General features: G+C 39.4%; 1 protein-coding gene across 1 annotated transcript; it reads left to right on the top strand.

The window, feature by feature from the left end:
• Nucleotides 1-1,883: 1,883 nt before the first annotated feature.
• Nucleotides 1,884-25,504, top strand: LOC137277852 (deleted in malignant brain tumors 1 protein-like). Its single transcript, XM_067809817.1, has 20 exons — nucleotides 1,884-2,064; nucleotides 2,632-2,698; nucleotides 4,381-4,511; nucleotides 5,359-5,499; nucleotides 6,502-6,592; nucleotides 8,023-8,144; nucleotides 9,044-9,175; nucleotides 9,540-9,624; nucleotides 10,347-10,462; nucleotides 11,845-11,994; nucleotides 12,549-12,630; nucleotides 13,499-13,623; nucleotides 14,185-14,349; nucleotides 15,646-15,730; nucleotides 16,345-16,469; nucleotides 16,972-17,130; nucleotides 17,992-18,082; nucleotides 18,772-18,902; nucleotides 19,992-20,144; nucleotides 20,836-25,504. Exons 1-20 carry the CDS (start codon nucleotides 2,007-2,009, stop codon nucleotides 20,955-20,957), a joined length of 2,331 nt encoding a protein of 776 aa, XP_067665918.1. The 5' UTR covers nucleotides 1,884-2,006; the 3' UTR covers nucleotides 20,958-25,504.
• Nucleotides 25,505-26,778: the final 1,274 nt, after the last annotated feature.

The raw sequence follows: 26,778 nt of genomic DNA, 5'->3' as shown, positions 1-26,778 counted from the left end.
CATGCAATTTGTGCCCTTCGTGTGTGATGTGCATGAATTTTGTTGTGTTCATGTGATGTGTTCGATGATGTGTTCGAACGATCCGTTTTTAACCATAGAGCGTTATTTACGATCTAGTGTGTTATTATCAAAATTCCCACCATTAATGTTCCATTTCCAAAAGATTCTATTGCCTTATTTCAAAATTTACAGGTGGTGCGTTTTCAATGATGTTCAGTATATGAATGTGTGTATGTCCATACGCATGCCTGTAGGAAGGTAGGTAGGTATGCATAATTGTGTCAGTGAATGCGTGCGTTCGTGCGTGCGTGCGTGTATATAATAAAATCCTGACGGTGCATATGCCTTCATACAAGACATAAATTACAGTTATAGGGTTTCAGCAAGAATCAAGAGGTATGTACACAGTCGATTCTAGGACAGACAATCCGCTAATCATGAACATCGATCTACGCTTGCTTGACTGTATTGATTTTCATATCACAAGGGATTAATATTTAATTCATCATCTTTTTACTGACACTGACGCTGATATTCGCCTGTTCTCGTACGGAAGATATGAATACTGGTGGGGTCATCACGAGTAGCTCATTAAGATACTGTAAGTCCCAACTTAGGTAATTTCCCTTCAGTTTCTCTCCATCTATAGCCCCTGTTTATGTTACATATTTAAATTTTATACTTATGATTACAAAATAGTTTTTAACAACGTTTTTTACAGGCCTTCGATTGCTGGAGTTTGGTATAACGTCATGTATTCATTATGTCTGCAGTACTATTCTAGTCACGATTTGACTTAAAATATGTGCAGCGTTTATACTCATCTCGACATTTTTAATATTCACCGGTCGTTACGGTAGAGCAATGGTTTCTCCCATCTTGTATTTGGCTGAGTATTGTGTCAATAGCAATGTATGTCAAGACTGCTGTTTCGTCTTTAACTTATGTATAATCTGTACACAATCTGTAGGAATTATTGACATGGTTTGTTTGTTCACAGTGATGCTCAGAATTGTCTATTGCTAGTAATGAAACGTATAGAACGTAAGTGCAAAATAACACCGGTGCTCATTCTCGAATATCCTCAAGAATGAAAAAAAATGTCTCTTTTGAGCAAAATGGCCACACATCCAAATGTTTGTGTTAATAGTAAATAGTAATAAATAGTTGTTTGATGGTGCTCTGTGAGCAGCCTTTTTGTAACAGCTAGGTAAAACATTCTCTCCGTCTTCAAATCAGATGGATGTCCCCTCACTGTTAAATGATTGACGATCCATTATGTCCAAAGACCGCAAGTTCATACATACATGGATGCCGCATTTTCAGCAGGCCTGTGGTCAGTAATGAGTACACTACCGGAGAACTTTGCCTTGTGTATGTTTTCAGGATGTAGAATATATTGTCGGCAAATTTCTGTGTGAGTGAGTATGACGTTTACTATATTCCTGCAATATCAGGGCGGTGACCCCGGAAATAGACTCTACACAGTGTACCAATACGAACCTGGATCAATGGCGTGACGACTGAACGCTGTAACCACAATGTTACCACAAAGCCCCGTATATTTGTGAGATGTATTTCCTCCATGCACAAAATATAAGTGGCTCATCTATTATATTATTATGTAAGAGAACATCGGTGCACGTAAGCACTCTCCAAAGTGCCCCACGCATTTCGACTAAAACAGACAGCAAGACACAGAGGCTGGGACACAAACACAATTCGATATAACCTTCAGTTCGGTTTAAGCGTGTTCCATAACAATGTAGGTTTTAGTGTACACAGTAGGTCTGTTAACAAATACATGGACTTTATACAGATAGCATATTTAGATCATGACATCCCAAACGATTCTGATCAGAGTCTACTAGAGGATATACGGTAAACAGTTCTCCGTGCAAATGAACCGACTGCCAGGTCGCCACGAGCCTTGACTTCACCTCGACGAGGAGAGACGAACAAATAACATTCCTCGTCTCGGCTGTGCTAACATCCTCCGGGTGAAGATGAGAGTATGCGTAAATCTGGCCTTATTTCTTCTATTCACAGCTACAGCAGCAAAAGGCAAGTTCATTTTTCATTAAATCCTTACACTTCATATCGACCAGTGGCGATGGACATGTTCACAATGTCGCCTTGACCTTGGGTGTCGATGTAGCGCAGCATGGTCGGTCGGCCTCGATCTGGCTGCATACAACTCAAGCGAAACTGATACAGTCCTCGTGCTGTGGTATAACGAGGATACAAGGTTGTGGTTTATTGTCCAGCTTTAAGGAAAATCTTTCACTAAATGAATGTGCAGTGTTTGTCTAAACCGATACGAGCACCGAATGACTGTTTCTATTTATAGCAACATGAAGCAAAACCGTTAGGCTTGATTTACATATGAAACCAAAGGCCATGCAATGCCATATCCTATCATGTGGTCTCTGATGTAACAAACACCGGACAACACTATCCTTATTGTGATCATTAATATAAAGCGGGGTAACATTACTAACAGCTGCTGCTGAAACCGAAATGTATGAAGATGATGAAAATATGAAATTTCAGCATCGCATGAAACTGTTAAATGTATGGTCTGGTTTGTAAAGTCTTGTATAACAAAACCATGATATATATTTTTGTCAGCCCAGTCATGCGACGCCGACCTCCAAGTATCAAGCGAGACAATGTTCAAGTCGGCTGTCGTAGGAAGGTAAGCCAGTGCATGTACCATGCATATGTAGATCAGCTTTGCCTTGGCTGTGTACTGTAAACAAACCACCCAGCTGACTACATGTGTTTCCGTGCTATAACATGTAAGGCTTCGTAAAAAAATAAATGTTTATCGGGCACGAGGTCGGTATGACTTTTTAAAAAAAACAGTTGATAAAATAATGACCCTGGAGAACACACTTCTATATTTTCTCTTGGAAATGCATCTCGGGAAGTTTAGCACGTGTTAATGAGTAGTGGATTCAGTCGCGCGTTCCCACAAATACCCATTCTTATAGTGGAAAAATGGATGCATGATGATCGGGACGCGACCAAGTCAAAATTATTGTTTTGAAATGGCAATAAAAATTATTACGCACACACATAAAAGTGACGCGGCGATGCCCGAGAAAATGTTACTTATTTTTAGCATAACCACTCTACAGATAAGGGTCACATGTTATCTTGATAAACTCACTGCCCAGCTCCCCTTCTCCCCTATAACTAATGACTTTAGTGTAGTCATAAATAGGGTCTCAGAGTAGATACGTGCGTAGAATAGATCCCCGGAATCCCGACATACTGATCGCCTGAGGCGACTGAACAGACCGACTGGTAAGATGATTTCATCGACTGTTTGTCATCACAGACGGTGTGGATCATTGCTTAACGTACGGATCACACATGCCGAGTCAAGAGTACATACAACCACCTGTCAGATAGACGGAGGAGTGCTAGCTGCATCGTCAGACATCACGCGAATACAAATTATTTTCGCATTCTGTTTTCTACATTCACGTGAAAATATTCATGAACATTGCTTATTGTAAGAATCTCAACGTGAGATAGCTACAGAGCCTATAACCCTGGTTCATAACAAAACGGACGTGCAATAAGTACACATTAAAAGAAAAATCTGTGAATATTTATGGGTGCAAACCACAGTGTATGGTGTGTATGGTTAATATATAATTGTGTAAATATTATAATTGATATACGTCGATATAACTGAGCGCATTGAAATAAAAGCGAAAAATAATGCTTATATAGTTATAAGAAATCCCTGCAGAAAGGTGATCGTACGTTCTGATATTTATTTTATGTGTACCTAAAAGTTAATTATCGGACCGGATCTCGGTCAAAATATTACAGAGGGAAAATTGAATATTTGAGTGAGTGTGTGACAATTTATGTAGACCAAGTTGCACAAGTCATTAAGGTGATAATTAATAGTTTAAACCATAAATCTCTCTCTCTCTCTCTCTTTATGGGAAATAGATATATCTATATTTATATCTATATCTATATCTATCTATCTATCTATCTATCTATCTATATCTATCTATCTATATCTATCTGTTTATCTATCTAACAGACTGACGTCCTTACTGTCCACTTATCTAGACTAGCCTCTTTAACGGAATGAACTTCTATACATCCATGGACCTAGCCCTCATTACAACCTTTGATCAAGGCCATTATGTATGCTGTTTGTAGCCCTTTTCAAACTCTTTCACAACGGCCAAACACGAGGAATAAACACCTTGCTGTGCACTCATTACGAGACTAGAACTTGGGCATTTGGCATAACGATCGGGTGCTTAATCCACGGGGCTACTTACTACCATCGTTATATATTTAATTCTATATTGAATGTCAAAGAAACTTCTACACACATTTCAGCGGCGGGACGTGCACGTGGACAGTAACTAACTCACAACTTTTCGGTTCGGTCCAAGTGACATTCGTTAACGTCAGCTTGAGTCATCACCCGTCATGTGACGACAGTAACAGCATCGTCGTACATGATGGTGGTACGTATTTTATGACGTCACACATGTATCCAGCCCTGCCGATTAAATTTGTACAATTTGATTTGGTTCACATATACACACTCTGTAGGAGGGTTATTTTAGTGTTCATGTGTGTGTGTTACGTTGATCGCCAAGCAGAGTTGCAAATATGGGACCGAGAAAGAGAACACCCTCCAAGACCAGTTTTCACACACACACACACACACACACACACACACACACACACACACACACACACACACACACACACACACACACACACACACACACACACACACACACACACACACACACACACACACACACACCACAACACACACACGCACACACACACACGCACACGCACACACACACACTGGTTTTGTCACTAGCGGGTGTGTTTGCATTTAGCAAATGGTGAAGCTAATATAATTCCCATAGACATTCCGATAACCGTCTTACCCGAGTTCATCCGGGTTAGTTAGATTGTTCTTCAGTAACCGATGCATGTCGTTAGAGGCGACTATCGGGTGGTCAGGCTCGCTGACATGGCTGATGCATGTCATCGTGTCACTCACTGATCGATGCTGATGGCGTTGATCACTGGATTGTCTGGTACAGACTCGATTGTTTGCAGACCGCCCCTATTTACATAATAATAGCTTTACTATTGCTGAGTGCGACGTAAAACTAAAGTCACTTGTATCCCTTTTCTGTTTAGTTAGTAACTGTTATTTTCGTCTTCTGCGGTGTACTGGTTGGTGTTCTTAATGATCATACTTCATCCCAGACATACACCTATCAAGACTAGTTCCAGACTATATTATTAGTCTTCAGCTAAGAGCCTATTGGTGCTTGGTCTTCATAGATTTGTCCGGCCTCATTCTCGGCTTGATATGTCGCAACATCTCCAGCACCTTCAGAAGTTCTGGCAGCGTCCTGACTGTGCGCTACCCTACGGCTGAAGTGACGGACACCGACGCATTTGTTCTACGATATAGTCAATCACGTTTGTATATCTGTAGCTTGTTTGATTTAACTTATTCAAAGTGACTCTAGCTAATAGCATATGGTCCTTGTATGTCTCCGAGTGTTAAATGGGTGGAACGATGCTAACACAGTGATGCGGGATCCATGGCCATGGATTACAGCCATATAACATCACGTAGAGCAATGCTCATTCTGTTGATCTCTGGATTATCTGATTATTTACAGACTGCAGTCATATAGCTGGAATATGTCTATGTACAACATAAGATAACAAACAAACATCCCACCACATCTCTAATTCTTAGGTCTTCTGTATACATTTTTTGTGTTTTTCATCTCCATCCTGACCCGTGCTGTTTCGGGTTAGAACTGATCTTCAGCAACCCACGCTTGTGGTAAGAGGCAATAAACGGGATCAGGCGGTCAGACACGCTGACATGGTTGGCACATGTCATCGTATCTCAGTTTCATCGATCGATGCTCATGCTGTTGGTCACTGGATTGTTTGGTCCAGCCTCGAATACTTTCTGACCGCCGCCATATGCATGCATGCATGTAACTGGAATAATGCTGCATAATACTATGCTCACTCATGTCTATCCTCCACCAGCTAGGGAACGGACAGGCGAAAAGAAATGAAAAGAATAGGGGAAGAATTCTCTATTTTATGAATTAAGACATTCAGACCACTTTCCTAGTGCCTCAAAAATGATAATGTATATAGAGTTGGTTTTCATTGGCAAAACGTTTTGTAGAAAATTAATTCGAAGGAAGATCAAGATGCGCTAGTATTTGTAAGAATTTGCAGGGCATTCAGTTCCACAGTGGCAGACAATATTAAGATGTCAAGTACTTTCATATATTTTGCATCGGGAAGAATGCGGTTCGGGAGGGCGAAATAACAGTGAAACAGACTGTGAAAAGAGGCTCGCCTAACATGGGGAAGTACTGAGGACCTTCTATCATCAGTAATACCACGTATCTTATCAACTGATTCTTTACATGTTGCCCACTGTTACAGGTGTAGCTACCTGTTCAGGACCATCCGTGACCGCTGTCTCAACAACAGAATATAGTATCCTTTCTAATGGGTATCCTGATGGCTTTCTTGTGTAAGTAACCAAACACCTTCGAGTTGTTATTTATGTTCAGTATGCATGAAACGAGACTGTTCTGTTATCAATGTTTTGACATTAAAATATTTGAAATGATTTCCGACTGTTTGGATACTCTATTAAACGTTTTAACTTGACTGTAATTGAAATCAAATGGCTAAATTTTAAATTTATTGATTTTTAGAGTAGGATTCTTGCACTCGGTGAAAGGAGTCAAGTACATGTATATATTTTACCCAAAACAAACTTTCGACGTGGAAACATAGGCCGTTCTGTACACGTCATGTATTTAGTTTCGTAATCAGGGACGCTACGTGTGATGGTTACATCCCTCCAAGTAAACTTCATAAAACACTCGCCATCCGTTTACAATAGTCTCGTCATATGTGGAGGAGCGAGGATTAGCCAGTTATAACACGACTCCAAGTTTAATTTGGAACAAAAATAAGTGTAAACCGTTTCGGGCTTTTCCCGAGTTCTACGTTTTAACTTTTCAAAAAATGAAAAAGACAAAAGGGTAAAAGAAAATTAGAGGAGGGGAGTTTAAGATAATCTCTACATCATCAAACCACAAGACATGAAAACAACCTCGTGATGCGTTATAGTGAAACAATATGGCGTGCCGTGGTATGAAAGAATTAACGCTAATTCACATACACTAGTGAGACCATGTGTGCGGACAAAGGAAGTTGAGACGTGTGACGCTAAACACCCCAACATCATCTACCCTGGTGGTGCATCAGGAATTAGCTGGTTAGATTTCTAAACATGGCCTATAAGGCTGTTAGTTCATTTTTTCATGTGAAAGATTGTAACCCAACATTAGATACATGAGATTGTACATAAATTCAATAGTAATTTGTAAGGACGTCTCACAATTCAAACATTAAATTAGACGGCAAGTACCAGTTGAAGGCAGTGTCTCTCCCAAGGGTTTATGAGGCAGAATATAAAGTGCAATACAATAAGACAAAGTGACACGTGGCTTAAAAGGTTGTTTTATCCGTATCTAAACCACGAAGTGTATTTCATTTAGAGAGAGAAGACAAACATACGTGACACACAACATTCCAAAACTCTTTAAAATATTTAAAATAATATACGTAAGCTATTTCTTTGCAATAATATCGAATATTATTCTAATTCACACGCGATTTCTCATTTCATTTTCTGATTAATGACTGTGTAAAGCATAATATATGCTCCAAACATTAATATGTTATTTTGGGTCTAACGGTGATGTAAAAAGCCAAGGGAAAAAATAGTCAGATTTGACTTGATACTATGTTTTTATGAAACAGTGCCACATGACTAAGCCATGTTAGCCGTGTGTGTAAAAGTAAGAGCATATAACGGCACTCTAGTATGAATGGTGCGTTTGGTGAGTTCGTCATTCACTTAGATACATCTTACTCTCCTTTATACAGATCAATCGAATGTACGTGGTACGTGCGAGCGCCGAAAGGTCAACGAGTCCGGTTATTCGTAGAAACCGCCGGCATCGCCAGCAATACGTGTGAAGACGCGAAAGTCACATTTCTTGAATTTCGTAAGTATGCTTATTATGTTCACAGATATACAATTCAACAGTCATCATGAAGCGTTAGTCATGAGGTATTAACTGAATGGACCTGTAATGCTAATTACGTGACGATGACCTGGCTGGGTAGTCATGCTTTCAGTCACACTTTACTGGTTCTCACACAGGGGATTCCACCTGTGAGACGGATCCCAGTCAACCATGCTTGTTGAAGGGGGCAAAATAGGATTTGATGATCAGGTTTTGTTATTTAATTGATTGACCTGTGAAGATCTGGTGGACAGTTGATCCCCAGCAACCCATGTTTGTTATAACATGCGAATAACGGGATCGGGTGGTCAGAGTGTCTGTGTTTGTTGGTGCGTCATCGACTCCCAGCTGGGTAGATTGATACAGACCAGGCCTGAAACTAAATTCACTCACTACTTAATCGATTCCGGGTCGTCGTAACCAGAAAATGTCGCTCACAACCATTTTGCACCCATGAAGGTCAGGGTTAGAATACTGGCCTTCAGTAACCCATGATTGTAAAGGTGACAAACGGGATCGGGTGGTCTGGCTCATTTTTGACTTGGCTGACAGATGTCATCGTTTCATAATTTCGTATTTCGATGCTCTTGCTGTTGATGACGCCTCCACATAGCGTGAACATTGTTGTGTGCGTCGTAAACTAAACTCACTCACCCATGACCATATTGAGTACTGATAAGCTATGTGTGTTAGTGAGAGAACAGAATTGACACCGCTTTTAGCAGTGTTATACACAGTACATCACGGCGAGGAACACCATTACTCGGCTTCACACATTGTTGCCATTTGGGGAACAAACCCGTGCCTTTAACGCTTTAACCACTAGACTAAACCACCGCCCCTAAAGGAATTCGAACAAGTTTGTGCTTCTTTTTCAGAGCACCCGCGAAGTAATGTGACATGGTGTCCGGGAAGAATCAACGTGTACCAAAGTTGGAGTTCAGTAGCCATTCTGCAGCTGGAAGTATCTAATAATCGTAGTGTCCGTGTGAGGTACAGAGCTGTTGAAGGTTCGGCATTCACATGTTTTGACATATATAACATATACATGTATGATGGTTTTATACATTTAGTTCACACAAGATCTATATGTCATATAATGAATACAGATATGGCAGACTGTCTGTTACGATCCTTAGTCAGATCAGTCCTTGCATTGCATTGGTTCAGACTCAAAGGATCGAGTGGTCGAATTCGCTGATATAGTCATTTGTATCGTGTTGCTTGAATATTGCTTTATTCTGGGTTAGAATTATCACACCAATAGCTTGACCAGTGACGTTTATACCAGTTACAGGTGTCCAGTTATATGTGTTTGGAATGTGCACACCCTTCATGAAATATATTGTGATCTTGTTCATGATTGTCATTCAGGGGATACATGTGGAAGTGAAGATCTTAGGGCTACACCAGAGGAGCAATTTCTCATGACACCCGGCTACCCAAATCCTTTCCCAAGGTACCGTCTAATCTGCTTCATTCCGCTGCAGTGCATCTGGGATTTGTAGACTGAGTTATCTCACATCACAAAGAACATCCGATATTTCCTGTCTCAAAGTGGTTCCAATATCTCCTGTTTCAAAGCAGTTCCAGTATATCCTGTCTCTACATAGTTCCAATATTTCCTGTCTTAAAGTAGTTCCAGTATCTAGTGTCTTAAAGCAGTTCCAATATTTCTTGTGTCAAAGCAGTTCCAGTATCTTCTGTGTTAAAGCAGTTCCAATATTTCCTGTCTCTACCTAGTTCCAGTATTTCCTGTCTTAAAGTTGTTCCAGTATGTCTCGTCTTAAAGAAGTTCCAGTATCTCCTGACTCTAAGTAGTTTCAATATTTCCTGTCTCAAGTTAAATGGCCATTTTTCTCCAGATCTGAAATTCTGCGTTGTCGAAATTAACTCAAAACGGCCGTAGAACAATTCTGTTTCTGTACGACGTTATTGGCCGAACAGTGCATACTCTTCAGGTTTGCGGGGAGGTGCTAAAGCGTATAACTTAGTGAAACATACAGTTCTGTTCTAAATACTTTAGCGTTTACAAATCAAGTCATTTTGTGAATTGTGTACTTGGCATATAAGGGTCTCAATGTTGCATTTTCATAACTGTTATATAGCTCAGTTATAGAAATGAAATTAGGGCCTTTAAGAACGTCCGTATATTTCCTTCCTTTCTTTTCCATGGCGCAGTTACCTTGAATGTCGATGGACAATACAGAATTCCAACCGCAAAAGTGGCGCGATCAGGATAGATATCTTGGAAGTGGATATGGAATGTTCGACAGATCTCATCAGAGTATATGATGGTAGGCCATTTGTCTCGGATAAGGTTTTTGTGCTCAAGTAAATTACAGCTTACAGTCAGAAAGTATTCAGACTGGAGAATTTATTCATTTAGGACAATGCTTTGTTTCAGGTCACATGCAATGATGAGGTTAAAGTGTGTCCTTTATTAATCTAATTAGTAAATTAACTACCAAACGTTGCTGTTCCATCAAAGGTTGTGTTCAAAAGGTGAAGGATGTTGGGACAGTTGAACACGAACGCTGCACATTTCCCTTTTTCTGATTTTGTTTTCTGAATCTTTGTTGTTTATCATGATATTTGTAAATAATTTCATAAAATGCACCCACATCTACAATTCATAATTTGTGAAACAGTTAGACACAACTGTAAGACATCATTAATGTATGTGAGACTCAGTGGTAAAACTTAGTAATAATTAATTCTAACATGTATGGATGAAGAAGGGTTTTACAACTTCACACCTCACTTTCATTTTTGAAATTGTAGATAATAAACATTAGTGGAACGTAATTAATAAGTTTTAATTTTTAAGTTCAAAATCTGTTGAGAAAATGTCAGCAGCATTATCTTATAACTGATTGTTAGGACATTTCGAACGTTTGACCACATTCCCTTGTAAACTGCTGTGTGCTCTAACTGTTCTGCTTCATACTGAATGTGTCATTTATCTGAAACGTTCAGTGCACGATTTTGAGGTGAAGACTGTCAGTGCATGACTGAGGGACTTTTTCACCTTATTGTGTATGATTAAAGGGAATTGTCCTCACCATTAGTGTATGATTAAAGGGAAGTGTCCTAACTATGTTAGTATTCGCTCTCATCATAATGTGTGCGATTAAAGGGAATTATTCTCATTATATAGGGAATATCATTATAGGGAATTTCCTACACATAGCACGACTGTACGATATTCAATCACTCTTTGTTTTCAAAAAGCATTTACCTATCAAAGTTCATACCTAGTCTTCAAATGAACAAGGCTGACAATTCCAATGAACTGACTGGAAGAAAACAGGTTATTGCAATTCATTACAACAGAGACAAGGCAACACACAGACAGACACACTCACTCACACAGACACAGACACAGACACAGACACAGACACACACACACATACACACACGCACGTTATGGCAGGTTGAAACTTGAATAAATGCGATACGACATTCATAAGACACCACACTTCAGGTCTGACCACACCATGAATATGTGTTATGAATCACTACTATAGTAGTTGTGATACAGGTGTTCTCCGAGTCTTAAATAATCCAACCTGCAACTTCGGTGGGATGTATTTCATTCACCCATAAGGTTTCTTATGTTTTCAACAGTAATTGTTTTAATGAGTTCTAACCATTCTTGTGAACATTCTTGTTTCAGCGATAACGTCAACCAAAAAGCTTATTGGGACGGTTTGTAGGGAGCTGAAATCTTTCTATGTGTACGGCCGTTCGGCAATGGTGGAGTTCAGATCGTTGAGGGACAGCAATACAAAATCAGGCTTTAAGCTGAAGTATTACAACACAACAGGTACAGGAATAATCGTAACACTTATATGAAATGATAATCGTGTTTTTATCTTCGTCTTTTTGACTGTTCAAAAGAAGGTATTCTGGGAGACTGACCCCAGTTCTAAATCGCAAAGATCTTTGCATCCAATTCTTGCCTTTTACTACAGCTTCTGGTGTCATTATGCTGTAATTTGAAAATGACATCGAGAAATTCTTCCTTCTATTTACGACAAAAATAGATCACCGAAGACACAAGAGCTGGAAAATATTGTATAGTACTTGGTCGTTGCATCCTTGTACTTTTCTGTGAAAACCACCCGTGAATATCCGGGTTAGAATTGATCTTCTGTAACCCATGCTTGTCGTAAGAGACTAACTGGATCGGGTTGGCAGGCTCGCTGACTTGGTTGACACGGCATCGTTTCATAATTAGGTATATCAATGGTCATGCTGTTGATCGCTGGATTTTTTTTATCTAGACTCAATTATTTACAGAACGACAGCATATAGTTGGAATATTGTTGAATGCTGCGTAAAACTAAACTCATTTACTTTTCTATATTTCTCATCCAGCTGAGCCATGCGGGGGGAACCTGGCTGCGAGCTCTACCAGACAGAATGTCACATCACCAGGATACCCTGTCAACTACCCCATGTAAGTGGAATTCGCTGTTATCTTGGGGAACGGCCTCTTTGGTTACATCTCCACCTACCACTGCCTTTGACCTATTCAACAGTCACACAAATGTCTATTGATGTAATCTGACATAATAGCCAGCGAATATCCCAATTATAGATTATTACAACTGGTTGAAAAAAGTTGTAATTTTTCTCAAAAGTAATCGTTCCCATTAAATTGTCTCCGCTTCCAATCTTGTAGTGCTATGTATGTAAGTTCACAATTTGACCTCTTCCTACTTTTTCAAAACGCACGTGACACGTAGAGTTACGTAATGAAATGATTACGACAAATCGTTCAATTTAGATAAATATTTACCGCACCATTTTGCCATTTGTGTACTGTAATGCAATGCAAAATTACGATAGTTTCGTTTTTCTAACCATCATTTTGTTACCTTTTTAGAAACGTTCCTAAAATGTGTAGAGATGGAATCATTATGTCAAAATCTATCTATGGGTCTAGCGCTTGTTAATTGTCTGCTTTGTGATCATATCTTTTATACCCAACCGAAACGGACTGAACCACATACCGTACATACCGTACCATGTTCAGAGCGTACCGTTTCACCCCTAATCACTGGCTTACTGGAATCATACATATGCCTGCAAAAACTCGCTATTTGCTCCTACCAGACAACAAGACAGTACTTGGATGACCACGATATTTTATGGAGTAACCCTCTTTAATCTTTCCACACATTGTCAACTCTCAGTTCACTTGATGAAGAGATCTGTAATGACCCGAAACATTGTGTGGAAAAGATTAGAAAAAAATAATCTTGATATCTTGATCATCTATAATAGCTACTAAAGGCTGCTAAACGACAACGATTGTGTTTCAGCTCCTTCAAATGTGTCTGGACCATCTCAGCTGAAAATCCGGATCAACACGTCAAGCTGACATTTTTAGCAGTAGACCTGTACAAAATACTTTCCTCATATGGTGACACGGTGTTCGTATATGACGGTATGTATGGTGCAGCTTAGTTTTCACTCGGTAAAGACAGACATTCCACATTCACAACTTGTTCGTAAAAAGCAGCAGATGAATTGTAAAAAAATTGTACATTTGTGAGTGTCAGCAGGCTGGTCAAGATTTGAAATGAGAAATTCCTGATAAAAGTGGAAATGGCAAACGTTGTCTCCAGTTTGATATGTGCTGCACCTTTTCACCATTCTAGACTACTGCCATGTGAAGACCACTAGGGGACGTCCTTGTTTTCATCCTTGGAGATCCGGATTAGAACAAGTCTACATCAAACAATGCTTGTCGTAAGAGGCAACTAACGGGATCGGGTGGTCGGACTCGCTGACTTTGTTGACACATGTCATTGCATCCCAAATGCGTAGATCGATGCGCATGATGTCAGTCGCTATGTTGTGTGGGCCAAGCTAAATTAGTCACAAACTGGCCTCATGTAGCAGAAACACTGCTGACTAGACAACAAACAAACTTCAAAAGTCATTCCCTCTTCGACCAAGTACTAATTAATTTTCGATGACAAAGTCACTTTCTATACCCTCTCAGGTAACACAATCGACGGCTACTTGCTTGGAACAGTGACTGAAAAAGACACTCCTACCTTCACCAGTCAGGAGGCATCTATCACCGTGCAGTTTAAAACAGACGACTATGACCAGCTGACCATTCTCGATAAAGCTGGCTTTATATTTGGATATGAAGAGGCACAGAGTAAATATATTCGTCGCGAAAATATGCAGTCTCCGTATGGTTGGGAGATGCTTTTCAGTGTGTGTAAAAGCTAAAAGAATGATTGATCTTTGACAGTCAATGGTGACACTAGGTGTTCGAGCGAAAAGACATTTTTGGATTACATGATAACGAATTATAAATTATTCATTGTGAAAAAGGTACTGTTTGTCAAAGATTAATCCCGATGTACGAATCAAGGGGCGGGTTACTATTAATCGTTTGGTTAAAACGTGATTACATTTTTCTTTGTTTTCGGCTCACTTAAAATACAATATGTATGAATAATAACAAATACTCACCAACTTTTCTTTTTACCATAATACTGATTGTGAACTGAACAAAGGAAAACGTTTATTATGGAGATCCATGCATACCGTAGAAGAAAAATCTTAGATAATACTTGTCTGTCATTTGTGACGATGGAATATTGCCTTCTGGCTGAAATAAAACAATCCCTTTTTAAATTTTGTAGGCTTTTCGATCACCTCGAGAGATCACGAACTGCTTTTGGAATTCGAAATGTAAATGCTCGGCACTCATATGTAGACGACCACCCATACTATCGCCTAGTATCATAATTATTATAAAATACCATAATTATTTTTATAGAAAGGAAAAAAAACATCCAATTTATTGAAGATGAAGATTTCTGACCTCAAACGAACATCCAGACTTGCTTCACTTCAGGATTAATGCATTACGGTTGCGGCTGGGTAGAAGGGAAAACAGAATGAAATGGTTCAGGGGCAGACACTGTATAATCCTGTAATGTCTGTCATAAGTAACACTGTTTCTATTAGGTAATGCTAGTGAATAAATACCGATATTTGCAAGTCTACGATGTTGCGTGTACATTCATCATTAGGGGCCGTTCATAATTTATGGCTACGGGGTGATGATGATCTTTATGGTTAAGCATGTAGGATGTGAATGGCCCACTCCCCCAACCCCCTTACCCACTTTTCTCCACTAAAATTCATGTACAAAAGAAATGACCTCCTGGATGTCATGTACAAAATCAGTGACCACCCCAATCCCCTTCCCATATTTTCTAAGCATACTTTTATACCTTTTTAAATGTACGAAATTGCTGACCCCCCACAGCTCCCCTGAACAAAATGGGTGACCCGCTCTTAAAACCATCATCACCATAAATTGTAAACGGTCCCTTTAAGGGTGCAGCTGAATATTGTTGTCACCTAGGCGCAGCTAAGCTATCGGTTACAAACAATGTCAATTGAACAAATGCTGATCAGTTATTAATTTTCGTTTCAGCCACGCCGCCCTTGAACCGTGTAATCAGAGTTCGCTTGTCTCCATCCACGTTGCTGTCGCCACGATTCCCAGATGGAGACGTGATGTACGGGACACATATGTGTTGATTGCGAAACCTGCCATATAGCTTGTCAACCATCTAGCATGTCAACTGATCAGCGAAGGGGACAGAACAGGATGAAGAGATCTGACTAGAACACAATGTTTTCAAATCTTTTCAGGCCTATGTAGGAATCTGTGCACATCGATTTACGTGACCTTTTTCGTTTATTCAACACGGCAGAAATGCAACTTGAGCCAAGCTCTCTGCTCTATGTTCATGGAATCTTAAGATGGGAATACCTTATCCATGCAGCTTAACAGATTGGGTCAATGATTTTGTACATGACAAGGATGGGTGGTGGGTGGATGTGTCACTTACTTTGTACATTCATTTTAGAGTGGGGTAGGGGGGCGGGGGAGGCATTTACATTGTATAGTAACACCGTAAAAATCATCATCACTCCACTAGTCAGAAAAGTATGGATTGTCCGTAAACAATACGCGACATCTTGTTTGGTGGAATTATGGGAAATTGTTCGTTGTTTTCCACGTTTCAAGATTCAAGATTTAAAATCATGTTGACATTGACACACTGAAAGGTTTTAGCTGTGACTTATTTTAAATTGATACTTTGTCAATATGGCTGCCTTTTTTCAGGAATATGAACGCCACCTGGACGTTGCGTGCCGACTGGGCCGGCCAGAAAGTGCTGTTGTCATTTGAGGATGTTGATCTTGGAGAAGCTAGTGACTGCAACAACAACTACATTATGGTCTTTCAAGGTGCGTGTGAAAATGTGTGGCTACAGGTCAGTGATGGACACAGCTTGTTGAGAAGGAGGTGGAGGTGGGGGTTTCCACAGAACATTTACACTCGTTTGACGAGAGTTTCAGTGGTCAATTGATCGAATGCCCGAGTCTGGCATCTTTCCTGTCGGGCTGCCTGAAAACATCTACACCAACCCGATTATCTGGCTGATATTTTAAATACGCCCTTTTTGAAAGCTTCGTATGAATAAGATATGTATGAAAATATATTTGATGCGGGTATCGCTTTAAACTCACTGTAAACAATCTTTCAGAAAATATTTCATTTTGTTGATGAATATTGCAAGTTTCTTTTTTCAAATGTCACAGGCTTGGGATGTGACTATTTCAATGCCTGTTGTTTTTATTTTTCATGCTTTAATTTGCGAAAGTAATTCACACCTGAAACAGTAATGCTTGTTTCATTTTGTTAAGCCAGTTCAATACCGGTTGACAGGCGTTATGCTCTATTTGACAGGCAGTACATCATCTGATGAGTTCTCGAAGATCTGTGGGAACGAAACAGGCAAATACCTCAGTCGGGACAGAGAAATCACGGTAGTCTTCAAGACAGACAGCAACTTGGCTAGACGTGGGTTTAAATCTGTACAAGCTTTCCCAAAATATGGAGCCTTCGGTGAGTAGTTACAAAATAATTTATACCAATAAATCTGATATATAATCCACAGCTCGATGGAGTGAGTGAGTGAGTTTGGCAATATGTTAGGGAGAGGACACCAGAATCAGGCTACATGCTTCAGCTTGTGGTGTCGGGATGTGACCATAAGTGAGAGCATAATTCAGGAAGTCCTGGACTGGCTGCAGTGTCATTAACGAAAACAGACTGGTTTTAATATGCTCTGAGATGATCTTGAGAATATACTTGATGAAATATCATGCGAACTGTTTGAACTCAAGGTGATTGTCAGCCATGGTTTGAACTGGGATCGTCAGGTAGACGATGTGCAATAAAATATCAACGTCCTACTATACAGAAAAGCAAACCGTAATACATCCAAACATGCAGCAACATTGTCAAACTTGTCATGCTCAGTTGTGAATGTTTTTGACTGCCTGATGGACATAATGCATCCTACCACACCTTAAAGCCTAATACCTTCGTTGCGTAGGTCCTGTGGGATGCTCTCAGTTTGCTTGCATGTATTGACGGGAGATCCATATGAGAATGCAGACATATCTTGCAACAATAGGCATTTAAACTATAACCTGTCCCACATTGCACTGCCGGGAAAAGGAATATGAGTTTTCCAACACATGTCTCTCACCCTGAGATACAAACTCAAGGGTGATTTGACTCTAACTTTTACTTCATGGTCAGTGTTCCTTACGCATGCCTATCCGGAAAATGAAGTCTTCTTCAACCTTTTCTCTTCGTCGGTACACCTCAGAATAACTCAGCAGAATATGTCTCCAAATGATATATGTGGACATATTTATACATATATATGTACAAATCCCTGTCGTCTATTAATTGCAGATGGCTGCCTCGGTGAAACGTATGAGGTAACAGCTTATTCGGGTAGCCCGTCAAAACTTGAATCGCCTTTGTATCCAGACAGTTACCCTAAGTAAGTTCGAAACTGCAGTTGTAGGTGGTGCTCAAACACATAGCGCTGTAAATGGGTGTGGATGTAAATGTGCAATGGGAGTGGACGTCCGTGTGTTATTTGTAATGAGTGTGGACGTCCGTGTGTCATTTGTAACTTGTCCATGTGTTATGTGTAATGAGTGTGGACGTCCATGTGTTATTTGCGATGAGTGTGGACGTCCATGTGTTATTTGTAATGAGTGTGGACGTCCATGTGTTATTTGTAATGAGTGTGGACGTCCATGTGTTATTTGCGATGAGTGTGGACGTCCATGTGTTATTTGTAATGAGTGTGGACGTCCATGTGTTATTTGTAATGAGCCCGGACGTCCATGTGTTATTTGCGATGAGTGTGGACGTCCATGTGTTATTTGTAATGAGTGTGGACGTCCATGTGTACATCCCTACTTCCCTTTTCAACGTGGGTGAAATATGCGGTAACAGCTGCCGAATGATTTCAGTATCATGAATAGGGACTTGATACTGAATATCCGAGAAAATGAAAGCAAATGTTCAAAGTATATGTATTTCAAGCGTATAGCACATATTTTCCAGTCGTCATATAATCTAGACAGGAAACTTCCATGGTCCAGATACACGATTATCAGTAGAAGGTGAACATATAATGTTTCCTGCAATATACATGAAGCGCCATGCTTTCTCCGCCAGCATGATGAACTGTTCAACGCGTCTGAAGTCTATCTTTGACGACTACTTCATCATGGTGGAGGTGACCAACATGAGCACGCCTCACCCCGAGGACACAGACTGCACCAGAGACTACGTGGAAATCTTTGATGGTGAGAATGGCATCGAAAACGATACCAAAGTGAAATAACAAGAGTGAGTGAGTGAGTTTAGTTTTACGCCGCACTCGGCAATATTACAGCTATATGGCGGCGGTCTGTAAATAATCGAGTCTGGACCAGACAATCCAGTGATCAACAACATGAGCATCGATCTGCGCAATTGGGAACCGATGACATGCGTCAACCAAGTCAGCGAGCCTGACCACCCGATCCCGTTAGTCGCCTCTTACGACAAGCTGAGTCGCCTTTTATGGCAAGCATGGGTTGCTGAAGGCCTATTCTACACCGGGACCTTCACAGGTCTGAAATAACAAGAAACAGCGATAGGGTAGTATCAACCCAAGGAATTGCTATCCCGTTTGACTTTTGGTTCTTTCAAGATATTCGGTCTTACTTGATATACATTTTCCATATTTTTCTTTCGATATTCCAGACTAAGTGAAGGATGTAATCTCAGTGTCCACGATATGAATTGTATTGACTGCCCAACTTGAGACTGGTGAATGGAAGTTATCTGTCTCTTGTGTTACCCGACAGGAGTCAGAAAAAATAACTTAGCCGTCGAGAAATGACTGGTCGTGGAGCCAGGTCGAGAGCGATTTAAGGTTCAAACATCAAGTAATGTGTCTTTGATGAGGTACCCTGCTAAGTGTTTGAAATGCCAAACAAAACAATATTTGTTAGCAATTTTCCAGTTATATGACAACTGTTTGTAAATACTAAAGCCTGGACCACACGATCAAGTGACTGACATGAAGATATACCTAAGCAATTAGGATACGAAGAGAACTCATGAGCATGACATTGTGTTGTTTGAGGGGGTTGAGCACGAACTGCTAAGACCAATTTTAACCCGCATCGTCACCAGTATACGGGAATCATATTACACATTGTACTTTATAGGAATGTCCAGACAAAAGCGATCTGACGCGAGCAAGGGACATTTGCAAATCATATTTGTTTACAGTTGTTGAGTGTGTATACACTAATGCAGCTTCGTGTGTCAGCACCATTTTTGTTCTCGGAGAATTCATTCTATAACAACATTCCCTAAACCACTGCTATAAATATGTTATTCAGGTTCGAGTCCTAATGATCCAAGTTTGGGTCGAGCCTGTGGCAAGTCGTTGCTGAAAGTCAAGTCAACGGGAAATGAAGTATTCATCATGTTTATCTCTGACGCGAATATCGGCGACAAAGGATATCTGATCCAGTATAGGGCCGACCATGAAGGTATAGTGAATAATTCTAAGATTATATTTCATGAAGGACAGGTTGCAGCTTTTCACGTGTTTATGTTTATCGCGCAACGTAATAGACTGCCCCTTATTTTAATAATTTTCCGTTCATCGTTTCAAAACTGAATGAAAGTCGGACATAACTGATATGTATTTGATACATCTGATGACGTTTGCCGACAGTACGTTTGAGATTCAATAGTCATGAGTATGAAATATGAAAACAATTTGTGAAAATAACCCTGATTATTCATGTAATATCATAATAATATAATCGTATAAGATAACATAACAGTATATATAATTTTTCCACTGGACGAGATTGTCGCCAGATGACCGCGAAACTGACGTCGCAAGTTACGATGGTCATATAGTTTGTGGGGTAGCCTAGTGGTTAACGCGTTCGTTCATCACGCAGACTACCCGGGTTCGATTCCCCACATAGGTATAATGAATGAAGCCCATTTCTGGTGTCTCCGCCGTGATGTTGCTGCAATGTTGCCAAGAGCGGCAACTCTAAACTCACTCCGTCACACTCATACAGTTTGACCCTCAGTCTATGAAGGTTCACGCCCTCGAAAATCACACATTTCATCTTTTTCTGTTCTGTTCTATTATAGATTAGCCAGACTTGTCATCACGTTCCGTTATGGAATTTGTAATCCTGTAATGTGTGTACATTTCAGAGAGACCATATTCTCCACCAATTGCCCTCATAGTTGGTCTCACCCTCGGCTGTGGTGCTGTGATAGTGGCCTACATTGTGTACCTAGTTTTGAAAAAGAGAAAAGGCAGTGCCCCTATTTGAACAGTTCTTCACATCACCGCTTGCCTGCTTGATGTAGGAGGAAATGCCGACTTGATGCATTTATATATATTTGGTAATAGCCAAATTGACAAAATACTGTCAGTAACCTCCAGGTGCGTATCCAACTCCTCGGAAGGTACTTATCTCAAACAGGTGCAAAAGCAAGAGAAGAGGACCCACTGGAACCCACACTATCGCAAACACGTTAGTATGTTGAACATAACGACAGAGAAAGCAGTCATACTCCAATTTAGTGTTAATGGAAGTTATTTGGCAGTTATAATCATGGATATACGCACTACCACTTGTAGAGGAGCATCAGTTACCAGTAACTGAATCAGTCGAGTTAAGGGACATCGCCCGTCGCTTTTGGTGAACAATATTTGGTTTAGACAAGCAATAGATTGCATTAATATAGAAGTAAACCATTTGCGGTAAAGCTGGTTTAGGTGCAACGTAACTATACGTCTTTTAAAGACGTTGACTGACGTTAAAGTTGAATATAGAACGTCACTGGAAAAGAATACCCAATCTTGACTATACTCAGGAAGAAATTCCTTTTGATGAAAAAAAATTACAGCGCTGAACACTAATCATATGAATGGATCACTGACAATTAGTGATGACACCGATGATGACGGTGATGACACCGTCGTTAATGGGCGATGCTGGGCGAAAACAGGGATCTTGTGTCAGAAACAAATGAAACTGATTGTCCATGAAACATCAATTTTCCTGTGAATCGGTAGAACTGAGCAGTGACAATAAGGCGTCTTCGTTCTACAAGCAGGTATCAGTTAGATATTGTAATATTCTTCAGGAGTTTTATATTTTATTTTTAACAACATTTCAGGTGCCGAAATTACTGTATACCACTTTGCTGATATTCTTGCATTGCATTTATTGGACGCAAATATATTATACTCTCCACATACATACATACATCGACTGACATAGAACTCGCAACGTTGTAGAGGCGTGCCTTTATATTTGTAAACATGTCATCAGTATCGGGAAGGAATCAAGCGATAACACCAATATTAATCGCTCTGTAATTCTATAATTCGGCCTTGTGTTAACTATACTGGGCATAAATAGTCAGGGATATATGTAAATTTGAAATTATGAATAATGATCTATTTATTCATTGATGTCACACTGTGATAGTAAAACCAAAATATTGTTATTTTGCTTCCTCTCGTCACGAGGACGTTTTAACCACGAAAACATTGTTTGAACCACGACACATTTTTGCCAAGCTTGTAATGTTTTGATTAAGTTTCTCACTGTCTGCCTTTGAATCAAACTGGGATAGTAACGTAGATACATGTTTCCTCTCTTCTTCAGGAATTTGAACAGTTTTACTACTCAGAGATTGTTTTGTTTGGAGCAGAGCATACTAATATTTGTTTTTTTGGTCTACTTTGAAGTTCCTTTTGATGGCATTCGTGGAAGCATGTTAACATTTATTATTGTTGCATTTATCTTTTTTGCATTAATTATGCTGATGCTATGGCCAGTTTTACATTCCCAAATCACACGTACATAATGTACACTGTAGTACGTGATACCCTTCAGGAAGGTTTTAACACATATCCACCATATCAGAATCTGAATGTGTCACATGAAGTCTCTGACCGAGAATCCGGCTTCTGTAGCTTCTCAAGCAATCCTTTACTAGTCACATCACTAGTTATTCGCTAGATATACTGCTTCCCTCTCCTACTGATGTCTGAAAAAAAAACGTAACAAAAATCAATAAAAATCAATCCATCACATGTATTTTAATTCTCGTTGTCAAATTTTTGTGTTGAGGTGTGCGTTTCATCTGAAATCAGCTTTGGGGCATTAACTAGTGTTAAATGTTTGTGTACTAGATATATTTGTATTTGCAACCAATGCAATGTAGATCCTGATGCAGAGAGGTGCTTAATGTACTAGGTGTTAGAGCTGGTCCAAATTGGAATCGGATGACTATGCTATAACATGTATCCAGTGGTGTGAGGCATCTCACATAGTAACTGGTCCTGTGAACATATTGTGAATATTTTGTATAATTTATTGTTGTCTTCTTCCACCTGCGCAACTTCTCACGTGCGTGTACACAACAACCCACTGTAACTAACAGACCTTGGCTTGGAGAATTTTATTCCCGAGATAAATAGTTTAGATCATATTTCATGGCACGGTTGGTGACACCTTTGAATTCGAATAACATTTAGGAGAAATACAATTTCACACCTTGTCGGTCCGTCGCACAGGTATAAAATAAAGTTAGAGCTTACTGTATTTGTTTTAAGCATTATTGTATTGACGCGGAATATGCCTCGAGACCACAGACGCGATGTGGCTTAATGTAGACACGTCTCAGCTTCTATTTAAATAGCACGAGGACGATACATGCATGTTTCAACGTACAGCTGTGTCATTTTACAACGTCTTGTTTAAAATGTTGAGCTAAGTTTTCTTTTAAATACAAGCGAAGAATTTAGCTCAAAAGCATTTTTCCTACGTGTGTGATGTATACAAAATAGCATTTATATGCCAGGTAAACTTTTATGTTTCTCTACCGTCGAAATCTGCACCGATAATTTAAAAATACGCAAAAGTGTTTAATGCAGCTGGTAGCATCCTCTCCCTTTTAGTCTTTTTGGAGAAGCCTATGCATGTATTTTTATTATGTAACTTTGCTTGATCAAACGACGTGAGACTAATGAAAAGTGTCTATTATTCACAAGTTGCCTTGTGCTTTGACAACCAGTGTATGGATGGTACATGTGTATTGTAAACACAGTGAGAATGTGACTAATGTCTATCTATACCTAATAGATGGTTTATCCAGTCATCTATGATGCCACAACTGCTACGTTATATTATTACATATTCTTCAGGTATAGTGTTGATGTACTTTACTTACCGGTGTAACTGAGATTGTACCTGATATGTTAGATTTTCAATATCTGAATTAGATACATTTGTATCAGAGTTTGCCGTGTACATGTGTCACGATCAGAGTTATACGATGGTAAGAGTTGTCTCTGCTTGCTGAGAGATTTGATTTGTTATAAGTGCTGTTTGTTTGCACTTCTTTGAAAGCTGTAGTTATGACATTCGTCACACAGCACAATGCACACTGTGCGCTAATATAGAATTTCCAAGTATCTGTCGATATGTAATGTGACTCACAGCACATTTGAGCAGCACCCACCCCCTTAGGACTTAACTATAGCTACTCACAACTTTAAGACATCTCTCAACCTCTGTGGTGCTCTGCTCTTAAAGTTCATTTAGGGACGGTCGGGTAGCCTAGTGGCTAAGACGTTCGCTCGTCATGCTGAAGATGCGGGTTCGATTCCACACATGGACACATTGTCAGAAACCCATTGATGGTGTTTTGATATTGCTGAACTACCGCAAAAAGCGGCGTAAAACCCAACTCACCTAAGTTCAGTTTATACTTGAATTGATGATCAATGTGTTGAAGGAACCTGTATGTATCCAAATCACATTCACCTGTCTGCAGCATGTTGAAGGTGTGCGGTAGTTGATCTCATGGCCCAGAATGTGACTGCATATTTCCTTTAAAGTTCGAGCTTACCCCAATGCCTTCCTGTTATCTATTCGAATTGTGTTCCGTCCAACAGGACATATCCCGACGTGCAAACGCCTTACGGCCATTTCTGATACAAGATGATATAAACATTAACGAAATAGCTTATACGTTGTTGTCTGGAGCATGTACTTTACTGTTAAAAGGATGAATAGTTCAAACATTCACTAGATCCGTTCTGATGTGACATGGGCATCGTCATGTTGCAGTAGAAAATTTATTATTGTTATCTGTTTCATTTGCCGATATTGTTTCTTGTTATGACATGAATGTGTTGATAAACTAGCTATGTATGCAATTGTTGGAATAAAACACCGCTGAGTGCTTATGTATTATTTTCTGAACTCTGAAATTGTAAAAACAAATAACAGAAACATTCTCAACCTCCACCCATTTAACAAATCTGTTTCAGTTTTCTGATATTGTTTTTTCCTAATACGACATGAATGTGTTCATGAACTAGCTATGCAGTAATTGTTGGAATAAGACACCGGTGAGTGTTTTTCTATTACTTTACGAATACTAAGTGTATTAAAACAGGAACGAATTAAAACAATTCACCCTTCGTCCTGTTCAGTCTGTTTCAGTTCCACGAATTCCCCTCCACCATCACCCCCACCTCCTCACTCCAGTCCTATTATGACATAAATGTGTTCATGAACCATTTATGTGTAATTGTTGGAATACATACCAGTGAGTGTTGATGTATTATTACCGGAATAATAAATGTATCAAAAGTAATCTCAACTTTCTCTACCTCCACCTTTTTTAATTCTTTTTCATTTCTCTGACAATGATTGTTTTCTGTCTAATGTGACTTGAATATTTTCATGAACTAGGGATGTATAATTATTTAAACACATACCAGTGAGTGTTGTATCTGAAATATTGTCTGAATACTAAATCAAAAGAATGGAATAAAATCGTCTTTTCCACCTCCGCTCGTTTGTCCATGCAACAATTTTTTAACAGTTAACAAGTGTCAATCTCTCTAACGTCGTCCTTACCACGTTCATGAACTAGCGCTGTAATGACACTGGAATAGGCAACAACGTTTATGCACTTTGCATGGATACCCAAAAAAATACAAACTTGGTCTCCAAGTCGGTCGTTTCGTCCACGTCATCAGTTCACAGATATAAATTCTGAAATACCGATATAAATATCTACATTGTTTTCATTTCTATTTTCGAAATAGTTACTGGAACAAAACAAAACAGTGTTCACACAAACTGCACAACATGTCAATCCAAAAATCCAATAAGGATAAAAAGAGAAATAAAGAAAAGGGACACAACAAATAGATCATAGCCAAATCATGCATTAGAAAACATCAAACGAAAGTATAACATCCCTAAAATATAGCTGATTATTTGTAAATATCCTGAGTGAGCTATTTGATATCTGCCCCATTACATGAGTCGGACACTAGTTCTAGTTAACCCATCACACATATTACCTCTCACTTTATGGTGAATCCCAGGGACTTTAGTCCACAAGAAACACCCACCTGGTTCAAATATGTATGAAACGTTAATACAAAATATTAACCAGTCAGTATCTTCAGAGCCGGTTCCCAGTTGATTGTGAACAAACATATGTATGTACATGTATATAAATGGACATATATGAATGGACAAATGAAAACGGTATTCGCAAAAATCGGTACAAAAATAAGCCAATAATAATTTTCACACAACACCTGTAATTTGAGTGTTTAAATATTTCATCAAATTGACCAGAAGAAGGCTTTGGGGGAACATTAATAGCAATGAAACGTAGCGTTGATGTTAAAATAGTTGGCAAATATGCTTGTAATTAAGAAAACCAAACAAAACACAGTGACTGCTAAGGAGTTATTTCTGCACATTAAAACGTGGGTAAAGTTTTAAGCAAAATACATTACGTTATGCAAAAGAATACCCCATCTTGAATGTTTTCAGAATCAATTTCATTCTGGTGTAAATGGAAAAACGTGTATATAAAAAATTATGATTAGATCACTGAATAGTTATTCGTAGTCACTTCTGCATTCCAGACAAATAAACTTACTCATTTATTGGTTTGTTCGTTCGTACCTCTCTGTGCAGTAAAATCTACACGGAATCAGTCAGCCATAAACTGCAAGAAATCTTGATATTGTCTGGCATGGGTAATTCCACACATGGCAATACTCACCTCTCAGAGTTGACACTGTCAACCCGTATCTTT

The sequence above is a fragment of the Haliotis asinina genome, chromosome 3 (assembly GCF_037392515.1).
Source record: "Haliotis asinina isolate JCU_RB_2024 chromosome 3, JCU_Hal_asi_v2, whole genome shotgun sequence".
NCBI classification, from domain to species: Eukaryota; Metazoa; Mollusca; class Gastropoda; order Lepetellida; family Haliotidae; genus Haliotis; species Haliotis asinina.
Note: the sequence above shows the minus strand (reverse complement) of the source record. Positions and strands in the feature narration are given on the sequence as shown.

Coding starts and splice junctions, on each gene's coding strand:
- LOC137277852 (XM_067809817.1), top strand. CDS start 2,007: ATGAGAGTATGCGTAAATCTGGCCTTATTTCTTCTATTCACAGCTACA. Junction 9,176..9,539: donor GAGGTACAGAGCTGTTGAAG/GTTCGGCATTCA, acceptor ATTGTCATTCAG/GGGATACATGTGGAAGTGAA. Junction 11,995..12,548: donor GAAGTATTACAACACAACAG/GTACAGGAATAA, acceptor TTTCTCATCCAG/CTGAGCCATGCGGGGGGAAC.